General features: G+C 38.8%; 1 protein-coding gene across 3 annotated transcripts in view; it reads right to left on the reverse strand.

The window, feature by feature from the left end:
- The window catches only part of LOC140527256 (rho GTPase-activating protein 29-like), an 82844-nt gene extending 58058 nt beyond the window's left edge, over positions 1-24786 (reverse strand). The window contains exons 1-2 of one of the 3 annotated variants that reach the window (XM_072644059.1): positions 24643-24786; positions 19623-19951 (exon numbers count right to left, since the gene is read on the reverse strand). In XM_072644059.1, the coding sequence (XP_072500160.1) occupies positions 19623-19884 (262 nt within the window). In that variant the 5' untranslated portion in view covers positions 19885-19951; positions 24643-24786. Of the gene's footprint in view, positions 1-19622; positions 19952-24017; positions 24088-24414; positions 24540-24642 lie in introns of those variants that run through there. The other 2 variants (XM_072644057.1, XM_072644060.1) reach the window with 2 other exon arrangements.
- Between the last annotated feature and the right edge of the window lie 1629 nt (positions 24787-26415).

The raw sequence follows: 26415 nt of genomic DNA on the forward strand, positions 1-26415 counted from the left end.
GGATCTGTCCTAGGCCCTCTTCTCTTCTTTTCCTCCTTTAATGCTTCATTTGTTGATCTCTTAAGCCCCCATGCTTTCAATGATCACTTCTATAGAAATGACTGGATCTACTTATCCAGCTCTAACCTCTTCCCTGACCTCCAGTCTCACATCACAACGGTCCATCTACCGCACATTTCAAAATGGAAGTCCAAAAGATATCTTAAACAGTATGTCCAAAACTGAAGTCATTATCTTTTCCCCCAAACCCTCTCTCCTCTTCTGAACTAAATTGAACAACAATAACGAGCATTTATGCAGCACCTACTATGTCCCTGGAGCTGTGCAAAGTGTTTCACAAATATTTTATTCCTACTACTTCCTTATTGCTGTCAAGGGCACCACTATGCTCTCCAATCATCTAGGCTGACATTTTCACTTCCCTCTCTCTCACACTTCATATTCAATTAGCTGTCAAGTCCTATAGTTTCTACCATATAACATTTCTCTGTGCTCTTTTCTCTGTTCTGATACTTTCACCATCCAGATGCAGGATCACCTGATACTTGGACTACTGCCTTTTGGTTGGTCTCCTTGCCGTGAGTTTCTCCCCTCTTCAAGCCATCTTATACTCAGGTGTCTTACATGCATGTCTGACTATGTCACCCCTCTACTCAATAAATTCCAGTGGCTCCCTATCATACCTCCAGCACCTTTTAAAGGGCTTCCTAACCTGACTTTTTCCTGCCTCCTCAGTCTTATTACATCTTACTTTCTAATCCAATGATACAGGCATCTTTATAGTTCCTCACACTCAACAATCCATCCTCCAATAGAGGACTCCCAAACATTTCTGATGAAAAGACCAGAGCCACAGAAAACTGAGATTTAGTTCAGATGTTCTCGTCAGTTCAGGAACATCTTCCCCAAGATAAGCTCGTCATCAGAAATCTCGTCATCCAGGAGAGTGCTAATTTAGCTCTGGTGCTCAACACCTCCTCAGCACCCTCACTTGCCTATCCCCTCTGACCTGCAGGGGTGAAGGTCAGAGCAATCAATTCCTCCCAAGCTTCCTTTTATAGAACGCTCAGACTTTCCAGTTAACTTCATTTACCATCAGCTTCTCTGCTCAGTGTCAATGCCAGGAACATCATGCCCTAGGTCAAGTACCCTCTGGTGGCCCCTCTCCCCCTTCCTTTTGTTATTGTCTTCCCCCATTTGATTGTGAGCTCCTGGGGGGCAGGGATTTTCTTTTTTTATTTGTATCCCCAATGCTTGGCATACAGTAAGCACTTAATAAATGTTTACTGACTATATACTAAGTTTAAATGTAGAGGTTAAAAGAAACATTAAAAAGTAAACATAATCAATCATGAGGGATTAAACAGGGATAAATTCCTTACACTGTAATACAAGAAGATGATAAATGTGTCTTCTCTAAGCCCTATCATTGTTAGAGGTCACAGAGGGAGTCTAATGAGACCAAAGGCCTAAGAGGTTCTGTAATCTTAATGATCTTTTAAAAATAATGGAAAAAGAGAGGAAGAGGAAGATACTGGAGAGGAAAAGGAAGACGAAGGAAAATTATATCCTGTAAACAGGGTACAAGCAGAAGTCTATACAAACAAGAAGGTAGGAGTGAGAGAAGTGCTTGACATTTGAAGCCCACTCTCATTTGAAATGGTAAAAGAAAGGAAGGATATATACACAAACACTCTGAGCTGGGCAGGGAAATACATTTCACTTAACTAGGAAATAGGAGGGAGAAGGGAGAAAAGGGAATTAGAAAGAGGTTTTATTAAGAGAGAGATTATTCATAAACAAAACAAACTCTAACTAAGGATGTACAAAAATAGAGCTCTTTTTTGAGTTTGCAAAGAATAGAAATCCAAAGGGATGTCCATCAGTTGGGGACTGGCTAAGAAAGTTATGGTACATACATATGATGAAAAGCTGTTGTGCTATAAGAAATAATGAAGGGTATACTTTCAGAGGAACCTGGGAAAACTTTTATGAACCAAAACAGTGAAGTGAATCAAGAAAATAATATGTACAATGACAACAATATTACAAAGACAAACAACTTGGAAAAGCTTTGGAATTCTTATCAGTGTAATGATAACTAGGATTCTTGAGGACTAATGCTGAAACACTAATAAATTAATGGGGAAAACTTAAGAATACAGAATCAATCTCTCCCCATATACACACACACACATACACACACGCTTATTTATTTTGGACCTGGACACTGTGCTAAACACTTTACAAATACAGAAAACAGAGTTTTGCTGCCTGAAAAATATAAAATTTAGTTAAAAATAAAAGAATTCAGCGGTGCATAGGAAGTTATACGAAGTGATGTTCCAGTGCTCATAGTTCTTGGTATGCAGTAAGGTCTTAATAAAAGCTAGGTGACTTAAAGATTGAAGTAGAATTACGAAGCAATGTAAACGAAAAGAACAATGACTTAAAATAAGCTGAATGTTGTGAAATTGCAAAGACAGGAAGAGTTGAGAAATGTACCTCCCTCTCATCATTGCTGAGGTGGGGGCGGTGAGGGTGTCTATGCATATGGAAGAATGCACATTCATGTGTCGATTCATTTTGCGGAACAAATTTTTCCCTCTTTCTTACAAAGAATGGCTCTTTGCATACTCTAGGGAGAAGAGGAAGAAAATGCTCACAAAGTAATGTAATGAAGACGTAAGGCATCAATAAAAATGAAAAAACTTTTTTTTAAAAAAGATGCTACCCTAAAGGGAGAGCTTTGCTCTTTATTACCTATGTGGGAAACAAGGAAGTTCTGTTTCCACAGTTCTAGGTGATAAGGGTTGCGACCTAGCATGGACAGGTTAGAGGTCAGAAACTAATGTGCAGGTTCAATAAGTTGTGTGAGGAAAAGCCTATCAGAGAGAACATGGAGTCACATGACCAGGGGACAGTATCTTGGGAGACCCAAAGTTCGGGAAAACAGTATAAGAAGCCCCATCTTTCTGAATGTGTGGTAGTCATCCTGTAACCTTTCTGGGGAGGCTGCCCATCCATTCAGGGAGAATGGATGTAAAGATTAATAAAAGCTTTCTTGATTTCACAACAGATGTTGTTTTTTGCTTAAGGTAAGCATGTTTTTCACTGTTGGGGGCTTGTTAGACGGGCTCACTTCTAACACCGATATGGAACTCAACACAAAGAAAAAGATTCTATGGAAGTTCCACACATGCTAAGACATAAGCAAGTGCTATGACTAAAGAATGACATATTCAGATATGTCATTAGTGTGGTTTTTACAAAAATGAAAAAGCTAAGCAGGCTTCAGAATAGATGGCTGCTCAAGTCCCTTCCAAACCTAAATTCTGTGAAATAATTCAGTATCTTGTAGATAAAGAGTTAAACACAGAAAGGCAAAAATTCTCTTAGTTTTTAAAATCAGAAGCAAACATTTGCAGTGAGCAAATGAATGATTTGATCAAGGTAATTCATTTGTTGCTTTTGCAATTATTTTCAGATTAAAATTCACAGATTAACTCCCACATGGAAAAAGTCTACCACAGCGCTGCTTTTCATCAATTTCAATATGTGGTATGCCACATTCCTCCTACTTTTGTATTAGCCTTCAGATTCCACACTCAATTAATCTAGATGTGCTCTGCTATGCATTTTAAATCTTTAGAATATATTGATCTTTTAACATACTTTCAAAGTGTATTCACAGATATTTTAGAATTTAGAAATTCTACTAAACAACTTCTAAGAAACAAAGCATCAGATTTTTTTTTGACTTGGTATTTCATAAGGCAATTGTGAATCAAGCATTGGTTTCTTTCTGTAATTCTGTTTATAACTGATATATTGGTGGTCAGATAATAAGATGATTAACAATAATGAACACCAGTATGGAACATAGAGTCATTCCCACTGTGAAAAGGTTTATAAGCAAAAAGGAGAAAGATGAGTGCCTTACTAAAAATATAAATTATCTTATTCGATATGGCATCACCGTTAACTTTATTAATTTTAAAAATCAGCATTATCAATCAATTCCAAATGTTACTTCAGTGAAATTAAAACAGAAACGTTTAAATCATGAACAATGGATAATACTTTATAATTTTTTCTAGCATCAACTTAAAACTAATATTGACCTGAACAGCCTTTAAAGAGGAACGTGATTAAGTTCTTAGTTGCACTGTACGACAAATCTCTAACTTGTAAAACTGTGACTTCTCTAACATTAGCTGAGATGAGAAGCTCTTCTTTTTAGGAATTCTTATCCTAAATTGGAGTTGCTTCTGTCCTCTGCACTACTATCCTACCCCTCCAAATCACAACTGAGGATCTTGCAGCACACTTCACTGAGAAAATATAGGCCATGCATCTTCCAGCACCCTCTTTTCTAGGTCCACACATCATAAGACTAAATAATATCCTCTCCTATTCTCTCAGTGCCAGAGTCAGAAGAGGTTTCAGAAGTCATTTATACTTTAGACCTCTCATTTTATAGATGAAGAAAGTAAGGCCCAGAGAGGTTAAGAAACTTGTCCCAGGACACAGGGCATGATTCCAGTTTAAACTCCGACTCCAACCTCTGAGCCCCAAGGCACTGTGCATCTTCTTCATCCTCCTTGCCCATCTCCAACTAGGACAAAGAAGGCTGTTCCCACAATCAGACCCTCTCTCTAATTTTCAGTTTCACTCTAACTACTGGATACTTCCATGAGGTCTACACACATGTAAACATCTTCTCTGACATGATAAACAAGCCCCATCACCTCATGCTGTCATCCTATACTGCTCTTCCTTTGCATTAAGTCTTAGAAAAAGTCCTCTACACTCACTGCCTCCATCTCCTTTCCTCCCATTCACTTCTCAGTCCACTGAGTCTGGATGCCAGTATCATCACTCAAATGAAACTGTTCTCTCTAAAGTTACCAATTATCTTTTTTTAAAAATGGTAATATGCTTTTATAACATGTATATAGATACAAACTTTGAATAAGGAAAGAAAAAAGTGCACAGAATGTTTACTGAGTTCAGGGCCAAAAAAGGAGATTGCTTTCCAACTAGAGTAGTGGGCTATATTCATTGACCTTAGAAATGATCCACACTGCTAATGGCACTGGTAATTTATTGGATGACCTTAAGTTATTGGATGACCTTTTTGACCCAAACAAGTTGGACATTCAGAAAGATTACTTCATTAGACTCTGATTTTTCCTCTAGAACAGGCCCGCAGGCTGCTTATGTCCCCTCAGGGCACTTGCAGCATGCCAAAGGATTTCCTCTATATAAAAAGGATGTTTTCCTCTACATTTTTTAGGGTGCCAGAAATTTTTTTGGTATGCCACAAGTGGCCCAAGAGCCATAAGCAGCCCTGGGCTGACTCTCTACCACATAAATATTGTGAATGTTTTGCTCTTTGTTTCTGCTTAAACCCAGGAAAATAATTAATCCAAAATTAGTTTGTTGTTACCCAAAGTGATGAAAAAATTTACCACATATCATATGTTTGTGTATTTTCTTCATTATTTGTCTTTTCCAGCAAGTAAAGGCTTCTGCTCAATTTGTTGAGCAGCTTATATTCATTCTACAGTATGCACTAGGATCAAGGATAGGGATGTCATGATGAAACAATCCGAGAATTCCAACTATCTTTTCATTGTCAAATCTAATGGCCTTTTCTCAATCCTTCTCCTTCTTGACTTGTTTGTAGCATGGCACAGGGCTGACCAACATTTCCTCTTAAAATACTTTCTCTTCTTGGGTTTGGTGACACAGCTTTGGTCCTCTTCTGCTTGTTTGACTGCTTCTTCTCAACCTCTTTAGCTGGATTATCGCCCATATTATGCCTAATAACTATGGGTATTGCCTAAGGATCTTTTTGGGGGCTCTTCTCATTCTACACTGTCTTACCAATGCCATCAACTCAGATAGGTTTAATTATTTTTATGCTGCTTACTCCCAGATCTATTTATCTACCTCTAATCCCACATCACACTTACATAGAGATTATCATAGGCATCTCAACATGTCCAACACAGAAATTTTCTGTTCCCCCAAAGCCAATCCTCTTCAGAACATCTCTATTTCTGTCAAAAGAACCACCATCATTCTAACTACTCAGTTCCACAATCTTGTGCCATTCCTTATTCCTCACTTTCATTCACCCCAAGATAATCAATATGCTGCTAAATCTTGTTCTTTCTACCCAATGACCCTCAAATTTGTCCCTATTTCTACTCCCATGGGCACCTCCTTACATAGAGTCATCATCATCTCCAGTCTGGATTATTACAACGGCCCCCTTATTGCTCTTTCTGCCTCAAATCTCTTCCCTCTTCAAGCTGTCCTAGAATACATCTATACAGTGTTTGGTTATTTCCCTCAAGTGTACAACAAGGCCTAGGTATGTCACTACCCTAACTCAATGAATTCCAATAACTCCATTGCCTCTATGACCAAATGAACTCTCTTGTTTGACACTTAACACTTTTAACAAACTCACGTAACCCCCACTATCACAGCTGAGAACTTTGTGGCATAGCACACTTTACTCAGGAAATTGGGGTCATTCAACACACTTTTACAATTTTATTATATATTAGTCCTTCAAGCATACTGTCCAGCCAAAATGGCTTTCTGTTACTCCTATAGGGTACTCCCATCTTCTTCCACCTAGCCTCTAAACAATATATCCTTTTTGTCTGAAATGTTCTAGCACTTCTCTGCCTCTTAGAAGCCTTAATTTCAAAGAATCATAGATTTAGAACTAGGAAGAACCATAGAGGCCACTTAGTCCGATGCCTTCATTTTATTTATATTATTTTCTATTTATTTCACACAGACCTATGAAGTAGCAGAAGCAGGATATGAAGTCAAGTCCTCTGACTCCAAATCCAGGGCTCTTACCCATTACATTCTATGTTATCCACAGTGATTAAAAGACTTAGCATGGTGTTCTACACATAATCATTATGTAATATTTATTGGATTAATTTCATGATAATTATCAAAGAATATATAATTCTTTCATGGGGAAGGACATATATCTGGTGGTCTTACATTTATGAACATGTATATAAAGGGCCCATGCATATGAATAGCCAACACTATCCTGCCTCAGAAGCCTTGATTCACCACTTCTTTGCTTGCTTTAATTCCCTGGTAAGCTCTCCCCACCACCAGTAACAACAGAATGCAATGATACTCTTTGAGGGCAGGGACAATTAGTTTTTGTCTCCATACGCAGCATACGAAGCATAAGTACCTGGCACACATTAGGTACTTCATAAATGCTTGTTGCAGGTATACTCTTAAAAATGCAATACTTTGGTGATACTCGTTAGTAGAAAATTTAAGAGTTTATAGATTTGTAAATAGATCTAAAAATGTAATGTTTTCTGAAATATTTTAAAAACTCATTAGAAAACACGAAGCAAACAAAAGTGTTTATAAAAAGGGACAATAACTCTAACCTAATAATAATAAACTGTAGAAATTTATAAATTTACAAGCTATTCAGAGCTGAAAATCTACATCAAATGTCTTATTAGCACGTCACTTTTCATAAAAAAACTTTTACAATATATAATTATGAGAGTGTTAGTCACTCAGAAAATACAAATGGGTAAAATACCTCTTAATAGTCAAAACTCACATATATTCTTGATTCAATTAAATATTTATTAAGTACCTACCAAATTAAGAGACTACAAAAATTATCCTCAGTCTATATCGTAGGACTGCTTTTCAACCTCCTTTGGATGATACCCACAGAAAAAAATCATTTAACCTCTCTGAGCCTATTTTTTCATCTGTAAAATGGGGATAACATTTATACTACAAACCTCACAGGATTATTTTTAGTTTCTAATGAGGGACTATACACACACATATTTTAAAATTATGTGCATGATAGACTAGAATCTTCAAGTTAGACTTGACAGATCTCTGCAGAATAAATTAAAAACATTCACTGACACATTAAAATTAAATTGGGTTTCAATTTCATTTCTACACACAAACAAATCTTGATAATGCAAAAATCTACAGAACACAATATTCAAAGTTCTGAATTCAAATTCAGATATTCAAAGACTGAATTTTGTCAAAAAGTCCTTCATGTGAATTAAAACTCAATTTGCCTTCACTCAAGAAAAATTAAAATAACTCAGTTCTTTTAAAATTCCTTGTTATTTGTGTATCTAATTTCCTTGTAAGATGGAAACTCAAATTTCAATATATTTGATGCCATTCACTTTTTTTGTTTGTTTCATTCAGCTTATCAATTGAAAACAGATTAGTCAGTTCCACTTTCTGGTTTTCAGAAGTTAACACACAATGCTACAGTGTTTAGATTGCAAACACGTCATAGAAATGTTTAAATAAATAAGAAAACCATGGTATTTCCCTTGACTTGTAAAAATGACAATACTTCAAAATGACAATCATACCACTCAATTGAGCTTAGACATTCTAAAATGGAAAGATCCAGGAAATTTTCAGAATGCATAAAAAAGCTAACAATCTTCACAGACATGGCAGCATGAAGTGAAAAAGAACTTTGAAACTAGTGAAGCTATACAAGGGAGTAACCCAACTATATTAATTACTAAGATGGTAAAAAAATTCATTTCCAAACCAGACTCAACACTAAATTAGCTGAGTGACTGACTTAGGGTCTAGACCAGGCTCCACACTCAATGAGCTGAGCAGCCTAGATCAAGTCACTTCACTTCTATAGGCGTCACCTTAACAACTACCAACCTATTATACACACAATGTATTATAATGCCTACTTTATGGTAGACACTGTGCTATATAAAAGCTTTCCAATTATTATCTCATTTGATTCCCACAATAACTATGGGAGATAGGTAGCATTATTATCCCATTTTTACAGTTGAGGAAACTGAGGAAGGCCAAGGTGAGGTGACCAGCACAGGGTCGCATAGCTAGTGACTATCTAAATATCTGAAGCTAGATTTGAACTCAGGTTCTCCTGAACGCCGGGCCCAGCACAATGCATTGCATACCTGCTTCTTCCTATTTAAAATGACATTAAGATATTTTTAGGAGCACCTATAACATTAAATGTTTAACATTCTCTTGAACTAACATATTCTGACTCCTCAGCTTTTATCTATTATCCAAAACTTTCTTTATCCAACAAGCTAAACTGTGAGGCTCAGCTGAATAAATAGGTGATTTGGAAAGTTTTAAAACTCTAAGTCTACATGCCTTCATAAAATTAGTTACATAGCATTTACAAAGCATCCCTTTGTGACTCAGATAATTTTAGATTCAGCTTTGAGGAAAAAAGCTTTCAAGTTAGTCCATCTGTGGAGCTACTGGAAAGGTACATTCAAAATTGTTTTCTTACTATTTTACATGCTGTGGGTCCTTACTGGCTCTTTAGGAAGAGGCTAAAAATTGAATTATTTTTACTGTATAAAGCTGTATTAACATTAGATATGGCTAAACTGTGAACTGGTTCAGCCATTTCTGGAAAGTCATTTGGAATTCTGATCCTTCTAAGTCACTAACCTTCTGAATATGTAGAAATGAGAAGAGAAAGAAGAAAAGACTAACATATACAAAATTATTTAAAACAGCTTTTTGTTCTAACAAAGAACTGGAAGCAGGATCAAGAGATGCCCACCACTGGGGAGGGATGGTTGAACAAATTATGGCATATTGAATGAAAGGAATATCACAGTTATATAAGAAATTATCTCAGTGATGGCTGCGTACAAACCTGGGAAGATTTGTACGAACTTTGAGAAGGGGAAGTGAGCAGAACCAGGCAAACATTTATACAGTAAAAGTACTGTAAAGAAACACTATTGAAAGATTTAAGAATTCTTATAAATGCAGAGCTCAACCAAGGGAACCAGAGGAGGGATAATAAACCAAGGGACTCACTTCCTAACACAGGAGATGGACTCATGTGCAAAATGAAACGTTCATTTTACTTTGGACACGGTAACTGCATGAATTGGTTTGGCGTGACTACACTTATTTCTCTAAGGGCTATTTTTTTTTTTTGTTAATTCATGGGGAGAGGGATTGAGAAAAAGAAGGAAATTTGTAAACAGTGTCACTGGAAAAGAGTCTCTGGAAGGATTTGTTTTAAAACATCAGGGAACTGAGAAGGAAACACAAACAGGGCAGCTCTGAAAGCAACAGTTTGGTTGTATTTCTTATATATGTTAAAAAAAAAAACAACTGTACCTAATAAATTCATATGATGTTCATTTTATGTTCTTAAAAAATGGATTTGTGGAATTAGACCTATTTCCTATACAGATGTTTCAAAATACCACGAGTAGTTGATACCAAATTCCAATAAAGATGCTACAAAATTCAAGTAGATTTTTCCATTCGTGAAAGGATTTAGTGTGACTTAATAATATCAAATAATTAATTCCTGGTTCCATATCTGTTTCATGATTTTGAATAAAGTCAACATACAATTTTTCACAACAAATATTCTGTCTTTTCCTCAGGACACAAACAGAAACGGGACTTGGGAGTAAATCACCAGTAAATCTCATGACAAGAATTATGATGTTATAAAGAAAAAGAATGTTCTTTTAGATGCTATTTTATTCAGAAGTCTTCAGCGTTATTAAACCATTTAAGTTTAGCTGAAGTGGACAAAACCAAACTCTCAGACAGCATTAATTAGACAATTAGATGAAAATGAGGATCAAGACTGTGGTCAAAAGTTGTTTTAAAATTCATTATTCACTCTTGTTAGTTACTGAAAGGTTGCAACAATAAGATATAGATTATCTGCAATTATCTTCATAAAATTGCTGGATACGTCTAAACATCAAATACAAAATTCTATGTGCAAAAAGGTTACTTAATTCCAGTGTAGAAATTAGATTAACTTTGTAATGGTACCTTTTCTTTTAGACCACTGTGAAGCAACATATGCTGTTCAATTCATATTTTAAAAATTTAAACTATTCCTTTAAGAATTAGCTCCTTCAAAACTGCCCTTAAGAGTAAAAAAGCAAATCTTTCTGGAATGGGTTATGTTCTTAGGGCAGCTTAACACTAGAAATAAATTGTACCGCGCCCCTCCCTGCAAAGATCAAATAAGCTTTACCTACAAAGAGCAAGAAGTCCCTAACTTTAGAACTTCTGTTCTAAAAGTTCATTTGTATAAATCATTTACTTGAAATTCAGAATGCAATTTCCCATTAAAACCATGTTATAAATAGTGGGGGAGTTCTCACAATAGGACCAAAAGCCCAAATGAAGCAGAGAAAGTACTAATAGTTACCTTGGGGAAACCCTGCGAGGACTGCTCACCTCAGAGCCTTTGCTCAGACTTGAGCTTATAGCCCTTGGCTTTTGATGGGAGTAAGAGGGGAGAAGAGAAGTACAGTGATGAGTCTTGATGGAAATTCCAGAAGGTAACACAGCATCACAATAGAAAGAGGCCTGCCTGAGGGGATTCCGCTACACAGAGCAATGGCAGAGAAGGGAAGGGGGTTAAGAAGGAAAGAACAGGTTAAATCTGCTCAACCATAGTATTCACGGTAAATGAAAGTTCCTGAGACAGGAAGGCAGTACTTATAGGTATCTCTGGACTACTGCAAGGAAAAGTATTCCACCGTGAAGATTGCCAGCATCTATATTTCCATTACGTGTATCCCTTTTTCCATGTGAAAGAGCTACATTTTCTACAAATCATAACTACCCTAAATTCAGTTCCAGAAATGGATATTAAATACATCCTATGTGCAGAGAACGCCACATGAGGGGGACTTTAGCTACTGTTGATGATGCAGGCAGGGCACAATGACAAGAACCCTGGATCTGTAGTTCAAGGATCTGAGTTCACACCTTGGTTGTGTGCTCCTTGCTATGGAGCATTAGCCTTGACATTAGCCAAGTCACTCAACTTCTTGGGGCCTCAGTTTCCTCATCAAAAGTACAGAATATCACTCTATTTACAGAGTATACAAATATACAAACTTATAACATAAAAAACAATACTGCAAGTGCTAAAGATATGCATCACAAATACACAAAGCATAACATAAAAACCAAGGAAGGGAAAGAAGTTGATGACTAGGGAGGAATCTGGGAAGTTTTCAGGCTTGTATGTTGGGTTTTAAAGGAAAAGGAGGAATTCAAGGGAATCCATTCCAACACAGGAAACAATATGAGCAAAAACAGAATTGAGAAAGAGCAGGGTTTGTTCTGGGGGCAGAGATTACTAGAGTATACAGAATAAGTAACATGAAATAAAGCTGGTAAAGTTGGGTGGCACTTGTAGACCTTGAGTACCAGGCTAACTGGCATTAACTAACTAAAGAAAACTATAACTAAAGTTAAAAATAATTAAAGAATTTCTGGCCGAAGTAACCTAGAAGGAGTATTTTTTTTCCTTTTGCTTCGTAATTGCCATGGTCAAAGAATTCATGACCTCTTAGATAATCTTCTTCTGTTTGTAGGACTCTACAGACTTGAGTCAATCCCCTTGATTTGGTTTCCCAACTGTTTAAGTGATGATCAATTAAGGGGAAATAATAAGTACATGAAGGCAAAAAGGAATAGCTCGCATTCATAGTGCAATCTGATATTTACAAAAGCACTTTACACACTCTGCAGGGAAATAAGCCTGGCAGCAATGTGAAGGATAAAGTAAATGAGTAGCTAATCCTGAAAAGACCAGTAAGAGCATCACTTTAATAGTTGAGAGAATAAAAAAGAGAGAAAAATGAGGTTCTTTAAGTTAATGGTACTGAGAGGAGGAAAAGGATTTAGAAGGAAGATAATGGCTGAACAGATCAGAGAGGTAAGAAAAAATGAAGTAAAAATATATTCAGGTTTTGAATAAGATTCCATTGTCTGAAATAATGAAGTCAGTTTACTAAATGAACAAAAGTCAGAAGAATGAACAGATTTGGAGAGATGATATTGGGGAGTGTTTGTGGGAGTCCAATTTTGTCTTGTAACATCCCACTTTAAATTCAATGTTTGCTGAAACTAACATTCCTACTATACATAATTAATTTCCTAAAGCAAGAGTTTCCATATTAGTGCTTAAGCAGTATAAATCCCTTAAAAAAGGCGTACTGAAAAAGATGAGCTTTATTATTAGGAAATAAGTTCAAGTACATTTTGAAACAAGTCATCAATATTGAAAGCATTATCAACTGTATAAAACTTATTTAGGAAACCAGATACTACCTAAAAACTTTTTATTAATTAAAATTAACTAGACTGACCCACTGAAATATGCAATAATATACACCAAAGGTAGTCACTGACCACAAACTTGAATTAGTAGTTAGTTATACTGCAAGTATATTCATATACAGTGTTGTAATTAAACTGCAAGCACATACCCATAATTGAGTGCTTCAGCATTTTAATATGAGATGTAAAAGTTACCCTTGTAATTATTCATAATGCACCTTAATGATACCAGATAGAGATCTAAAACTGCAGACTCCACACCTGCTACAAGTATAAAGACTACATTAGCAACCTTATGCTGAAAATATGTAACTTAAGAATTTCTATGTAACCATTTCCAAGCAAGGAATGGAGAGGCTATTCTAATTTCCTACGTTACTCTGCCTACCTTTAGTTAGAAATTTTAAAAATTAGAATCAACTAAAATACCATCTGCTAGAGTACCATGTGCAGCATATCCTTAAAGAAATCAGCACAAGAGACTACGTAAGTCTTTAGAAAGCAGTTCACCAACACTTTTTACCCTAAGAATTCTATTCTGAATGTCAAGGTTCCATAAACACTGTTGATAAAAACTACCACCACAAAAAACACATTTTAAAAAGTCCTAGCAAAAAAAACCAAAAAACAGAATAATTTACTAAGTTGTATCAAATTCAGTATTCATTCTATTTGGCAAACAAATCTTTACTTCTACAGCAACAATATTTCCTGTTGAATGTGAAATATTCACTAAAATGTTTAATTTCACAATCTGAACAAAAACTATAAATTGCATATTCACAGAATATGTTATACATAGTCTAAAGTCCTTTGTTTCACAGATGAGAAAACTGAGTCCTCAAATAGCACTTGTGTAGGTTTCCCAAGGTCACATGGTTTTATTAATGAAAATTATGTCCTGGAACCCAAGTCTCACTCCAGTCTACTAGCCCTCTATACTGTACATCATGCTTTATTATGTGACTGAAATTTAATCTGCTCATACCCAAGAAGGCAGTTTGATCCACATATTTGTTATGTGCATATATATGTGTGTATACACACACACACACACACACACACACACGTAAAAGGAAAGACTTTCTAGCTATACTGCAAATTCTTATTTCCAAAGTTCAATTCTCTTGAATTTGCTTCCATGCTAGCTCTCCTTCCAACATTTTCCTTTGATGTTACAGAAGTACAGTTGCTAAGTCTGGTCTCCTGAGTTCTTCTCAGGGTTCCCAAGGAAAGCAATGTATTTTTCCAGATGGCAAAAAGTGATTTCCATCAAATGCAGAGTCAGTTCATGGAGAAATACAATGTATAAGCAATGTTCTACACAGAATATGAGAATCTCTTATCTCTGGGAGCCTGGCTCACTACAAAGGAAATCTGAATGCAAATCAAGTCTATTAAACTAGATGGAGACCCTTAGTAACATGATTCAACATTCATGTCAATTAAGTAAAATTCTGATGATGAGTAATAAAGACAAATACATTAAAGCATCTATTCAAGAGACTATTTTGATTACACCATAAACTGACAATTATCTGCTCATCTCTAGACTAAATGATTAAAATATTTCAAACAAAACAGAAAAGTAACTAACACTGTGAAAATGAGGGCATCTTTTCTGTAAAGGGTGGAGAAAAAGATAAAATGTAAGGAGATAGACACTCCACTTCTCTCTATTCCCTGATAGGAGAACAAAATATCAAAAGTGCTTTTACAAGATTATTATTTTTTCCCCAATACAGAGATGGTGACTTCACTATTAGATCTAAGCTGAAACCTCAAATGACTACATGATTTCTCCCAAATCAAAAGGTACATATGCTAGGGCAATGGGGCTAGAAATCAAATTTACAAATTACTTTTAACTGTCAAAGCACTTCAGTCACCATCGCATTTGATGCTCACAATAATGCTGTGAGGTAGTTTTACTTCATATGGAAGTTAATAATGACCTTCTCAGATCATTATAAATTGAAAACTATCATCAAGACTAAAATCTAACTCAAATCTTAAAAAAAAAATTTTCTCATCATTCAGAAGATGTCCTCAATGCCATGGCCCTGAAACTAACTCACAGGTTCTGACAAGAGAATTAAAGGTATACATTTCTTATTTTTGTTGGAGAGGCATTAAAAAAACAAAACAAAAGCAACTCGACATTTAATATTCAAAAGTAATAGGAATAGTTAGTGGTTTTTATATTAATAAACTCCAGCCAAGTTTTCACTGATAACTGGTTAGCAAATTTTCATTTCTTCTAAATTTACCTGTCAAAAATTTCAGGTTACTTATCAGGAAGTCCTACTTCTTGAGATTCAATCAAGAACTTAAGATTTAGAAAAAAGGCCTCCTTGTATACTGCACATTACTTCTAAAGGGTTTTTAAAATTTCAATGACTCAACATGTTTCTATACTCTAATACTTTTATCTCCTGGGATGATCTCCTCTTGCTAGCTTTTATTTGTTACATTTTTATCTCCACTGCCATTACAGCCAGCTATTCTCTCCCATCCTATTTTTCTGGACTGCCAAAGAATTAAAACAAAAAACTGTTAGTGATGAGAAGCATACCAACTATTTTTAAATTAGTAGCATTTTCTATTTGTAAAATGAATGATTAAAGATAACAAATACAGGCAGGAAACAAAGGATAGAATATGTCCTAAGTGCAAAATTAACCAACTTAACATACTCTGTCACATCTGATGAATATAGTCTAAAATGTTATCTTTACAACTTGACTAATGTGGAAATATGTTTAATATGATTATACATGGATAGCCTTTATCAGGTTACATGCCATCTTGGGGAAGAAGGAGGAAAGGGAGGAGGAAAAATGAAGAGGGCCAAATCTTATAAAAGTGAATGCTGAAAACTAAAAATTAATAGATTAAAAAATAAATAAAATGTAATACCTTAGATAAAAGTAAATTTTACTTCATATGGAAGTTAATAAAATATTAAAAACCCCAACAAGGTGAATTCAGTTAAGAAGAACTCTTGTGCTAACCTCTATCTCCTACAGAAAAAGGGACAGTAATCTGACAAAGTGTCCTACTGATACAGGACAAAGCCCTGAGCTTGGAAGTCACAAGAGTGCCCCTTAGTAGCACCCCTCTGCACCTCAAGTCTCTTGGTTTTCAAACAAGAGACCTAAGGAAGAAGCCTTTTAAGGTTCTTTTTCAACTCAGTTTCTGAGATCCTGCCCAGCTATGGCATTTCCTGAATTAAATGATGAACAACGGAGCCATCTGGTTGATCACAATAATACTTCCAAGTTAAGCTATTAAAAATGGGAAAGTTAACACCTAATCTTTTACTCCTTTTCCAATAACATCAGCACAAGATAAACGTCTCTGCAGATGATTTATTTGCAAAAAATAAATGCCTGTATCAACATCTCACATCCATAAAGAATTTTTTCCATTTTACCAACTCAAGTGGTTTGGTTTTTACCATGTTTTGGTAAACATTCTAAAAGTGTGGTAGAGTAGAAGAAGAATTGGATTTGGAGTCAGAGGACCTGGATTTAAATTCCATCTCTGTTGTTTACAGTGTGACTCTGGAGAAGTCACTCGGATTCTCTGGGTCTCAGTTTACTAATAAATAAAATGAGAAAGTTGGTTGACATGCCCTTTAAAGATCTCCTCCAACTCTATACCTATGGTCCTATGAGATCTTCATTCCACTCCCATACCATCCAAAGTGAAGAAATAAACTGCTTAAAAGCCAAGCCCTCTGCTTTTCTTTTTAGTTAACAAGTTTGTGTTATTTACTTTTCACCATCATTAAAGTAGGGGGAAAAGAAGAATTAAAAAGTGCAAGGGTGAGTTAAGTGGCAAGGTAATAATCATAAGCTAATTGTATGATTCAGATTTACAGCCCCTCATATCAGAAGAATTTACTATGTACACATAAAATGCGACAACCGCTTCCTCCACCCCTCCTCTTTCCAGCACTCTCAGAGATCCTGCTCCCCTCATAAAACACAGCATCCATGACCACCCTTGTCCTAATTCCATGGCACACTGGCTCTGGAGGGGGGAACACTTCTTGTGCCTTCAAGGCTTTCCCTCTGCCCCCATCATTCAGCAAGGCTTCCTCCTCTGAGGTCCGTCTTCCCCAGATTTATCACCCAATCAAGAATCAAGAGTAATTTATCAGCTAGAGATCCAGCCTTAACTGTCACATCTGACCACCTTTTCCTCCATCTTCATCCTTGCTGACTGTGGCATCTGAGGCTGCTGACCACTCTTTCTTCCTCCTGATTTTAGTGACACTGCTAAGCCCTGGCTATCCTCCCTGAGTGTACCTTCACATTCACCAACAATGATTCAATGCCTGCCTAATGACCCTTAAGTGTAGCTGTGACCCCATGGCTCTATTAAGGGCCATTCATTCTTCTCTCTTTACAATCTCTGACTTGATGACTTCATTAGTTCCAAAGAGTTCAGTTATATCTTTGTGTAGATAACTGGGCAGCTAGACAGTGTACCAGAGTGCACTCCCCCAAGTCTGGAGTTAGGAAGCCCTGAGTTCAAATCCAGCCTCAGGTACTTACTAGTTGTGTGACCGTGGACAAGTCACTTAATCTTCCTTACTTCACTTTCCTCATCTATAAAATGAGCAAACCACTCCAGTATCTTGGCCAAGAAAACCCCAAATAGGATCAGTCAGGAAGAGTCATAAAGGGCTGAAACTGAACAACAACAATAAATGTAGCTAATTCCCAAATCGATATATCCTGTCCTAGTATCTCCTAAGTTCTAGTCACCCAACTCCAACTGCCCACTAGACATTCTGAACCAGATGTCCCACTGACATTCTCAAATTCAAAAAGCACAAAAGAGAACTCAAAGAAACACAGGATCATAGATTTAAAGCTGAAAAGAAGTTTAGAGGTAAATTATTTTAACCTCATTTTGCAGATGAAGAAACTACTCTATGGAAGGTAAGTGGCATGCTCAGGGTCATATAGCTAGTAAGAGTATGAGGCTGGATCTGAAGACCTCCTGAATTCAAGTCCACCATCCTATCCACCATATCATGTTATGTTTCCTCACAAAACCATCCCTCTTTCTTTTTCAGTCACAACCTTGGCATTGTCCTTGTCTCCTTACTCTCTCTTATCCCACATACCTAATCATCTGCCAAAGCTTGTCCATTCTCATCTCACAATCACTCATAGCCATCCTCTTCTCTTTCCTCTCATGCCCACCTCCCTAATTCTGTCCTCAATATCTCTCACCTGGTCTGTCCTAATGACCTCCTAACTGGTCTCCTTCCTCAACTCTTTTTTTACTCCAATTCATCCTCTACACAGCAACTAAAGTGATTTTCTTAAAGCACATGTCTGACTTCAGTGGCTCCCTATTGCCTGTATGAGGAGATGGAAATGTCTACTTGTCTTTGAAAGACCCCTGCACAACCTGGCTCCTGCCTTCCTGTTCTCTTCATGCTTTTCAACTGGCTCTCTCCCCATGCCTCCTCATCTCTGGCCTTTAACTTTTTTCTTTCAATGCTCTGCTAAACAACATATTCTGCTTGAAGTTTTCCTGATTCCTCAGCTGGAAATGCCTTTTCTTCAAAATTATGTTATCTATATTTGTAAACTTTTTATGTTATGTATCTTTGCCAATAAAGAGTAAGCCCTCTGAGAGCTGCAATGGTTTCATTTTTACCTTTGTATTTCTACTGCACAGCAGTGCTGAGCACATTCTAGGGATCTGATAAATGCTTACTGATTGCTTATGGGAATCTATTTTCCCTGCAGAGTCCTTAACAGGAAAGTATTTATTTTCTCTCAAGACAACTTTCCTGGGATAAATCTTAGGGAGTCATTTCTATCCTTCTGTGTAACCCTAACCCTACGATTATATTCTGGTATAATAATTGATGGGTTAAAAGCTACACTCAAATAAGCCTAATTTAGGAAGAAGAACATAATTCAAATTTGATGACCTTGGAGAATCTAAGCTAAAATATCAATAATGTGCTTCTGAATTATAAAAATGTTATTCTACTAAAGACCAATGAATTGAGTTGAAGTTAGCTTAAAAAGATTAAACTACAAAGCCCTTATAGTTTCTCTATCCCAAACAGGCATATCTGAAGGCTGAATACTGTTGTCTCCTGGCTTCCTTAGATTTACCAGCTCTCAGCTACATGTTACATTAGGTCCAACTGGCAAAGAGATTACATTGTGCTTGAGTGGAGGAAAGCACTCAAAAGTCACAACTACTATACCATATAAATAACAACTGTGCTAAAACAATAATTGTAACAAACCAGACAGTCAATAACTGAAGTTAAATTTTGTTACCAACAATGCTGGAGACACATAAACATAAGTAATTACACAGATTTGGTTTTCTATTCCTGGGATGCTTCAAAGACAAAAACAGGTGGTACACACCTTCTGAGAGGATAGCTTCTTTCAAACACACCAACAACTCTGCAAACTTTCTGACATCACTGACCAACTGCTTCACATACTCTGGATCAATAATGGGGCTGTTACAGCAATTTGGGCTGGAATTTATGCTGCTCAAAGAGTTGTTCTTGGTACAGTGGCCCATCCTCCAGTTTCCAGAATTAAGAAGAGTGAAAAGATTACATAGAGAGAATCGGCCAAATGATAAACCATGCTTGTTGCTTCCACCAGTCTGCCGCAACATCCCAATTGTTACAGTGCTTCTGAAATCCCTTCAGTTAATGTCCATCTGGTAACAGAAAATGGAAATCCTTAAAGAGAAAAGAAGACAATTATTAAGTACAAATACATGGAAATATAATTGTCCCAGTACTTTATTTCTGAGAATAAAAAAAATATTTTGGGAGAAGGCATGGTTGCCTTTCAGAGCATCATCTCAAGGTTCAATGTTGACCTTTAAAGTCTAACCCTATTTTTTCTATAACATCTATCTGTGTGTAACCAATCTGTTTAAATTGTTCTTTAACCTTTTCATCTTTAGCCTGTATAACTTCCTGAGGTAGAGTAAGTTTATACACATCAAAATGTTTCTCTTTTATCTTAAAGTTTACCCTTTTTCAAGCTCAGGAATGCCCTTAAATCTAGCATACCCTAAAATGGTGAGTATATTCATGTTTCCCCAATATTGTTCAAATTATCACATTCCTTCCTTTAGACTTCACCTTTCCAAAATAAGTCCTTATTTTGAGTCTATTTTCAAATATGAAAATAATGCAATTTTGCTCTGATTACATTTGTTTAAATTTTATGGGAGCATTAATTTGCATAATTGGGCAAAAATCAATAAAACTGTTTTCTCCGTCAACATCACTTTTAACTCCAGGAGACAGAAATGTCCCTTAAGAGAACAAAGATGAGAAAAGCAGTCAGAGTTGGACCAAATAAATAGAGAAGAGATTGATGCCAGAGGTAACACAAATTTGAGGGTGCTGAGGGACTAATATATACAAGGTGTCTCAGAAAGAATACACCAAAAACATGAAAAAAAAACCTCAAACCTTATAAATATCCAAAAAAGGCCATTGAGAGTACATTAATAACAACGGATTTCTATGCAAACTCTCCTTTGTGAACAAAATCTTTCCAGTCATCTCTACCTGAATCAAGGCCATTGCATCACTGACCATTCTGCTCCCACAGAACCTTGGGTGGTATGCCTAGGATGCTGAGCTCTACACCAGCTCAGTCACTTGCTGACCATTTCCTAACTAGTAATACTCAAACTCCACTCTCAGCTTTCAGGTTCTTCTTTATGGGTTAGCCTCCCCCCATAAAATGTAAACTGCTTGAGTGCAGGATTGTTTGCATTTTTATCTCCAGCATTTAACACAGCTCCAAGTAAGGAAGTTTTATCAGGTTTTACCATTGATTCCTTCATGAAAATCATTCAAGTTTCCTTCAAAGAAAATAACCCTATTTAAAGACTCCTGGGCAATAAACACTGGGCAAGAGATAAAAGTGGAAGAAGTATGCTCATGAAACCCATTTCCCACCCTGATGAAGAAAATACAACACAGAGCCCAAATTCAAAAGGGAACTGGACCTCATCCTCTTTCCTCCACCCTATGTACTTCCATCAGTTCCTATCACAACTCTATAGTCTAAACTCCCCTTCTCACCACTCTAGCTCAAGTTCTCATGACCTCTCACCTCCCCTTTGGTCTTCCTGCCTTAAGTCTCTCCTCACTCTCTACTCCATCTTCCAAACAGCCACCAAAGGGATTTTCCTAAATAAAGCTCAGGTCTAACCATGCCACTCTACTCCAAATCAAGCAGGCCTTCTGACTATTGCTCAAATAACCCTCCATTTCTGGTGCTTTTCCACTGGCTATTCCCCTTGCCAGAAACATTCTCTCTCTTTACCTCCACCTTTTGGATCCCCCTACTTTCTTTCAAAGCTCTGCTTAAGTGCCACCTTCTACATGACATCTTTCCTGATGCACTCAGATGGTAGTGCCCTCCTTCCCTAACCTACCTTGGATTCATTTTGTCCATATCCTATAAATACTCATGTATGTATAGGTTGTCTCCCTCATTAGAATAGGATGTCCTTGAGGTCAAGAACCATTTCACTTTTCTCCTTCTATCCACTGGGCTTAGGACAATGCCTGGCATGTGGCAGGACTTGAAGCCCAGAGTCACAGGGTCACACACACCAAGTTACTAATGTCGTGTATGATATTCAATCCAACTCTCTCCTGGCACCTGGACTTAATAACAAACTAAGACAGAGACTAAAAAGCTTGTACATGATATACTTTCCTATATGAATATTTACCAGTGCAGTTTCTTAATTGAAAATTGAGTTTCCATAGGAAATTACAATTCTAAAAATATTTCCACATTAAACTGGCACATCATTTTATGCTAACTCTCCTATGACTTCACTTCAAAGCCAAAGTATTTGTAGATGATGAAGAAAAAATACAGAAATGGTAACTAGCACTTTCAGAGACTCCAGGTAAAGTTGGAACTGTGCAAACAGACAACCAAGGAAAAAACATTTTTGCACCGAACTCTTTTCACCCTTACAGTTAATCAAAATACTACTACTATCTTTTCTGTAATGTTTTAACTTCTAAATCAAACATCAGTTATTTCTCTATTTCCATGCTGTCTCCCTCATTAGGATGTGTGATCCTAGAAGACTGAGGCTGTTGTCACATTTCTCAGTAGCCCCAGAGTTTAACAAAGCACCTGGCACAGAGTTAAGTGCTTCCTAAATGTTTGTTGATTGATTGAATGCAGATATCAAAAATGTATTAGATGCAAAAATGCCTTGTTACAGAATTGCAATTGTAGGATACTGAACTATTAGAAACTTTAGCCAAGTCTATTCACTCTCTCAGATGAAAAAACCAAGGGGGAGCAGATCCCAGGGGAAACTGACTTAACGAAAGTCACTCAAAGAGACAGTAGTCAAGGGAAAGCCAAGGCTTGAACCTAGGCCCTAGGACTCTGAACACTAAGCTAAGAGAATATTAACTTCACCTGAGGGGCAGTGTGATTCAAAATGGAGAGAACAAAGGCTCTAGGGCCAAAGGTCCAAATCCCAAAGCTGACTTTAAGAGTATAAGACTTTGTGTAAATCAATTAAACTCCAATGTGCCCCACCTCCACCCCCAGTAAAACTGACGACAGTCCCTCCAAGTCCCTTTCAACTCTGATCTTAGGCTTTTCCTACAGCTTTCTAGCTATGACTTAAAGTCACTAGTATTTCTCCCTCAAAAAATCAGGTATTTTAAGATGGAAATATTTCCTATTTAAGAAATGAAACTATTCAACTGAAGTTGTAAAATGGCCAGATCTTATATCAACATCTGTGCACTTCATCTTACTAAGTCTTCCTCAGGGAAAAAAAAATGTCTGTTATTTCAGAAATCTGCTCTTTCAGCACATTTTTCCGACGAGGTAGGTTCTTACTGCGTAAAACATGGCAGACAAAGTTTGGGAGGCTTGCGCTAGCTGTCTTTCCTTCCCCCCAAATATGAACTAATCCACAGTGCACAGACCCAAAGCGTGCAGGCGTGGGGCTGGGGCCATGCTGCGGTGACACCAGTTCAGCACGGCCAAATCGGCTCTTCGAGAGTGACTTCCGAAGCACAGTTGGGTTCTCCCGTGCCCGCCACCTTCCTCTCCCGGGGGAGCAGTGGCAGCCGCGCACGTTTGTCCCGAGAGGAAGCTCTCGGCCCCCACCTTTCCCTCCTCTCCCCCCCCCCCCCCGCCCCCCACTCCCGAGGAGAATCTCTCCCATCCTGAACAGGCAGAAGGGTGGGAGGGAGAACGTAGTTCCCCAAGGCACACCAAGCCAGGACGGACGTGCATTTTGGAGGGCAGCAAGAGCGCTTCAGAAACAGAAAGAGGGGAGAAAGGAAGAGAAAGGGTGAAGTAGGGAGGGGGGAAACGGAAAGGGGGAAGGAAAGATGAAAGGATGGAAGGGCTTGAGGAAAGGAAGGAGAAGGGGAGAAGGAAGAAATGGGGAAAGGAAAGAAGGGGAAAGGAGAGGAAGGAGAGAAGACTGGAAAGACGAAAGAAGAGAAATAAGGGGGAAAGGAAGGGAAAAAGGAAAAGAGAAGGAAAGAAGAAAGAGAAGGAAAAAAGAGGAGAGGGAAGAGGGGAAGGGGATACTGCCGACGCCGCCCCCGCCCCAGCCTGGAAAGCTCACAGGGCGGCCCGGGCTGGGGGAAGACTGGGTCACCTCCAGACCCAGGACAGCCGCACAGGGCTCCGCAGTCTCCTTTGGGTCCGCCCGGTGCAGCTCTACCAGAGCTCCCCCGAATTCCCCCCAATCCCCCCAGCGACCGCAGGGGCCCCAACCTCTCCTTCCGGACCAGAGACGGCGGACAGGGACCCTCCGGCCGAGGGGCCCGGGGACGCCCGCGGTGGGGAGGGTAGCCCAGCCTCGGACCCTGAAGGTTGAAGTCACAAACAGGAAAGGGAGCGCGACTGTGCCAACGTCGCCCCCGCGGCCGGGCAGGCCCCGCACCTGCTGCCCCGTCCCGTCCCGGGAAGCTCCGCACGGGGCTGAACCGAGCCCCGGGGAGGCCCGCGACCCTCGCCCAGCCCCGGCCCCCGAGCCCAGGAGGAGGGGGCTGGGGCTGGGGGTGGGGAGGAGGCCGAGGGAGGGGGCCGAGGGAGGGGGCTAGGGGGGCCGCTCCCTACGCGCCTCCTCCCCCACTGCGGGGCAGGGAAAAGGGGGCTCGACGACCCTCACCGGGGGAGCATCTTCGCGCCGCGGCGGGTACGCAGGGCGAACATGGAGGTCTCGGGGGTCGTGGCCGAGTCCCGTAGCCCCCTCCCCGGGCCAGCTCCAGCAGAGCCGCGGGGGCCGCCGCCACAGCCACAGCTCACACCAGCGCGGCCCCAGCTCCCCGCCCCCGGTCGCCCCGCCCCCATCGAACCCGAGAGGGGCGGGGCTCAGGCTCCCCAACTCGTCCCAGACCTCCAGCTGCTGCGGCGTTTCCTCGGCGGGCTGGGGAGCCCAGGCTGGAGAGTTTGGCCAGGCTCTGGACTGGCTGGAATGTGGCGGGCTGGGGAAGTGCCTCGCGCGGTGTCTGGCCCACCTGGGAGCGTGCTAGCCAAGCGTGCGTTTTGCAGCAGCCACGCGAGCCAATTAGCCCGCAGCCACGCGGCAGCCGAGACTCCGAGCAGGTGGTGATTGGTCTTCATATGGGGAAAACCAGATAGGTCATTGGAAAGACTCGGTTCCCCTCATGGTGCCTTTGCTCTCGCAGTTCCCCAGGCCTGGAATGAACTCCCTTCTTACCTGCTTCATAGAGCCCTCTTTTCATTTAAAAGGCAGGTCAGGCGCATCTCCCGCAGGAAGCGTGGGCTGCCTCGGCCCCTACCCCGACTCTCAACTCTTGCATTTAACTACTTTCTATATAGAAATAAATATCAGTCAGAGGTTCTTAACCTCAAGTCCATGAAATTGTTGTTGTTAGATGTTTTTATAACTATTCTGTAAATGGAGCATTGCATAGAGTGCAGAGCTCTCCTCTTGCTGAGTTCAGTGTTACTGGCCAAATGACCCTAGGCAAGTCCCCATGAGTTTGCCTCACTTTCCTCATCTGTAAAATGAACTGGAGAAGGAAATGGCAAAACAGTCCAATATCTTTGCCAAGAAAACTAAGAAAATGAGGTTGGCTTGAAAACCACTGAACAACAACAATTTGAACAAATTGGTTTTCTTTTATAATTCTATGCATTTTAAAAACATTCTAAGAAGTAGTCCATTGGTTTCACCAGACTGGTAATGCGGTCCACCACACAAAAAAGATTAAGAACCCCTGATACAGATACAGATACATGACCAATGGCATAGATAAAATATGTGTTAACTTTATACTGTATATGATTTTTAGATGCACTGATTTCCCCTATTAAAATATAAGTTCATACTAAGCAGAGATTGCTTCCTTCTTTGTACTTGTGTGCCTAGCCCCAGTAGGAATTTGATAAAGGTTTTGATTGATTGATTATGGATTGATTGAATAAATACATGTTGATCAACTGATAAGCTCCTCTAGGGTAGGAAAGATCATAGCAACAGAAATGAGGAGCTGGGAGAGACCTCAACCTCTTCATTTTAAAAATAAGGAAACAGTTCCAGAGAGGCTTAGATAATTTGCCTAAGGTCACACACAGATCATTAGAGTTCAAAGAGACCAGGGAAACCATTTAGTTCAAAGCCCTCATTTTACAGATAAGAAACTGAGACCAAGGAAAACTAAGTGACTTGGCAATCATACCTGGTTGTTTGTATATTGTAGCTCTCATTAGACTGACTTCCAAGGGAGAAGCTCTGTGTTTTTGCCTTTCTATCCCCAGACCTTATGCTTAATCATTTCTTATTGACTGACTGCACAACTGTGGAAGAGTCCTATAGATTTAGAAGACTGCTGTGTTAGCTGCTTGAATCACATTCAACATGGAGAAAGAGCCCTAGGTACACCCAGTCAAGCAGCTTAGCAGTCCAGTTATAAGGAATCCTGCAGCAGTAGAAGTAGATTGAATCTCCAAAGGCCAAGTATGATGCCCCAGGCTACTGACAGGTACCACAATTGAAAATTGTGTCTTTCCTGCCAGTGTGTTTGCTAAAAGACACTCTATCTTACTTCTGAACTAGTGACAGCTTTGCCCAACTTGCTCTAGAACCAAGGGTCCCTTTCTCAAGATGGAAAATAAATCCCTTGAAAAAGAAGGAAAATAAATA

This window comes from Notamacropus eugenii, chromosome 2, assembly GCF_028372415.1.
Source record: "Notamacropus eugenii isolate mMacEug1 chromosome 2, mMacEug1.pri_v2, whole genome shotgun sequence".
NCBI lineage: Eukaryota > Metazoa > Chordata > Mammalia > Diprotodontia > Macropodidae > Notamacropus > Notamacropus eugenii.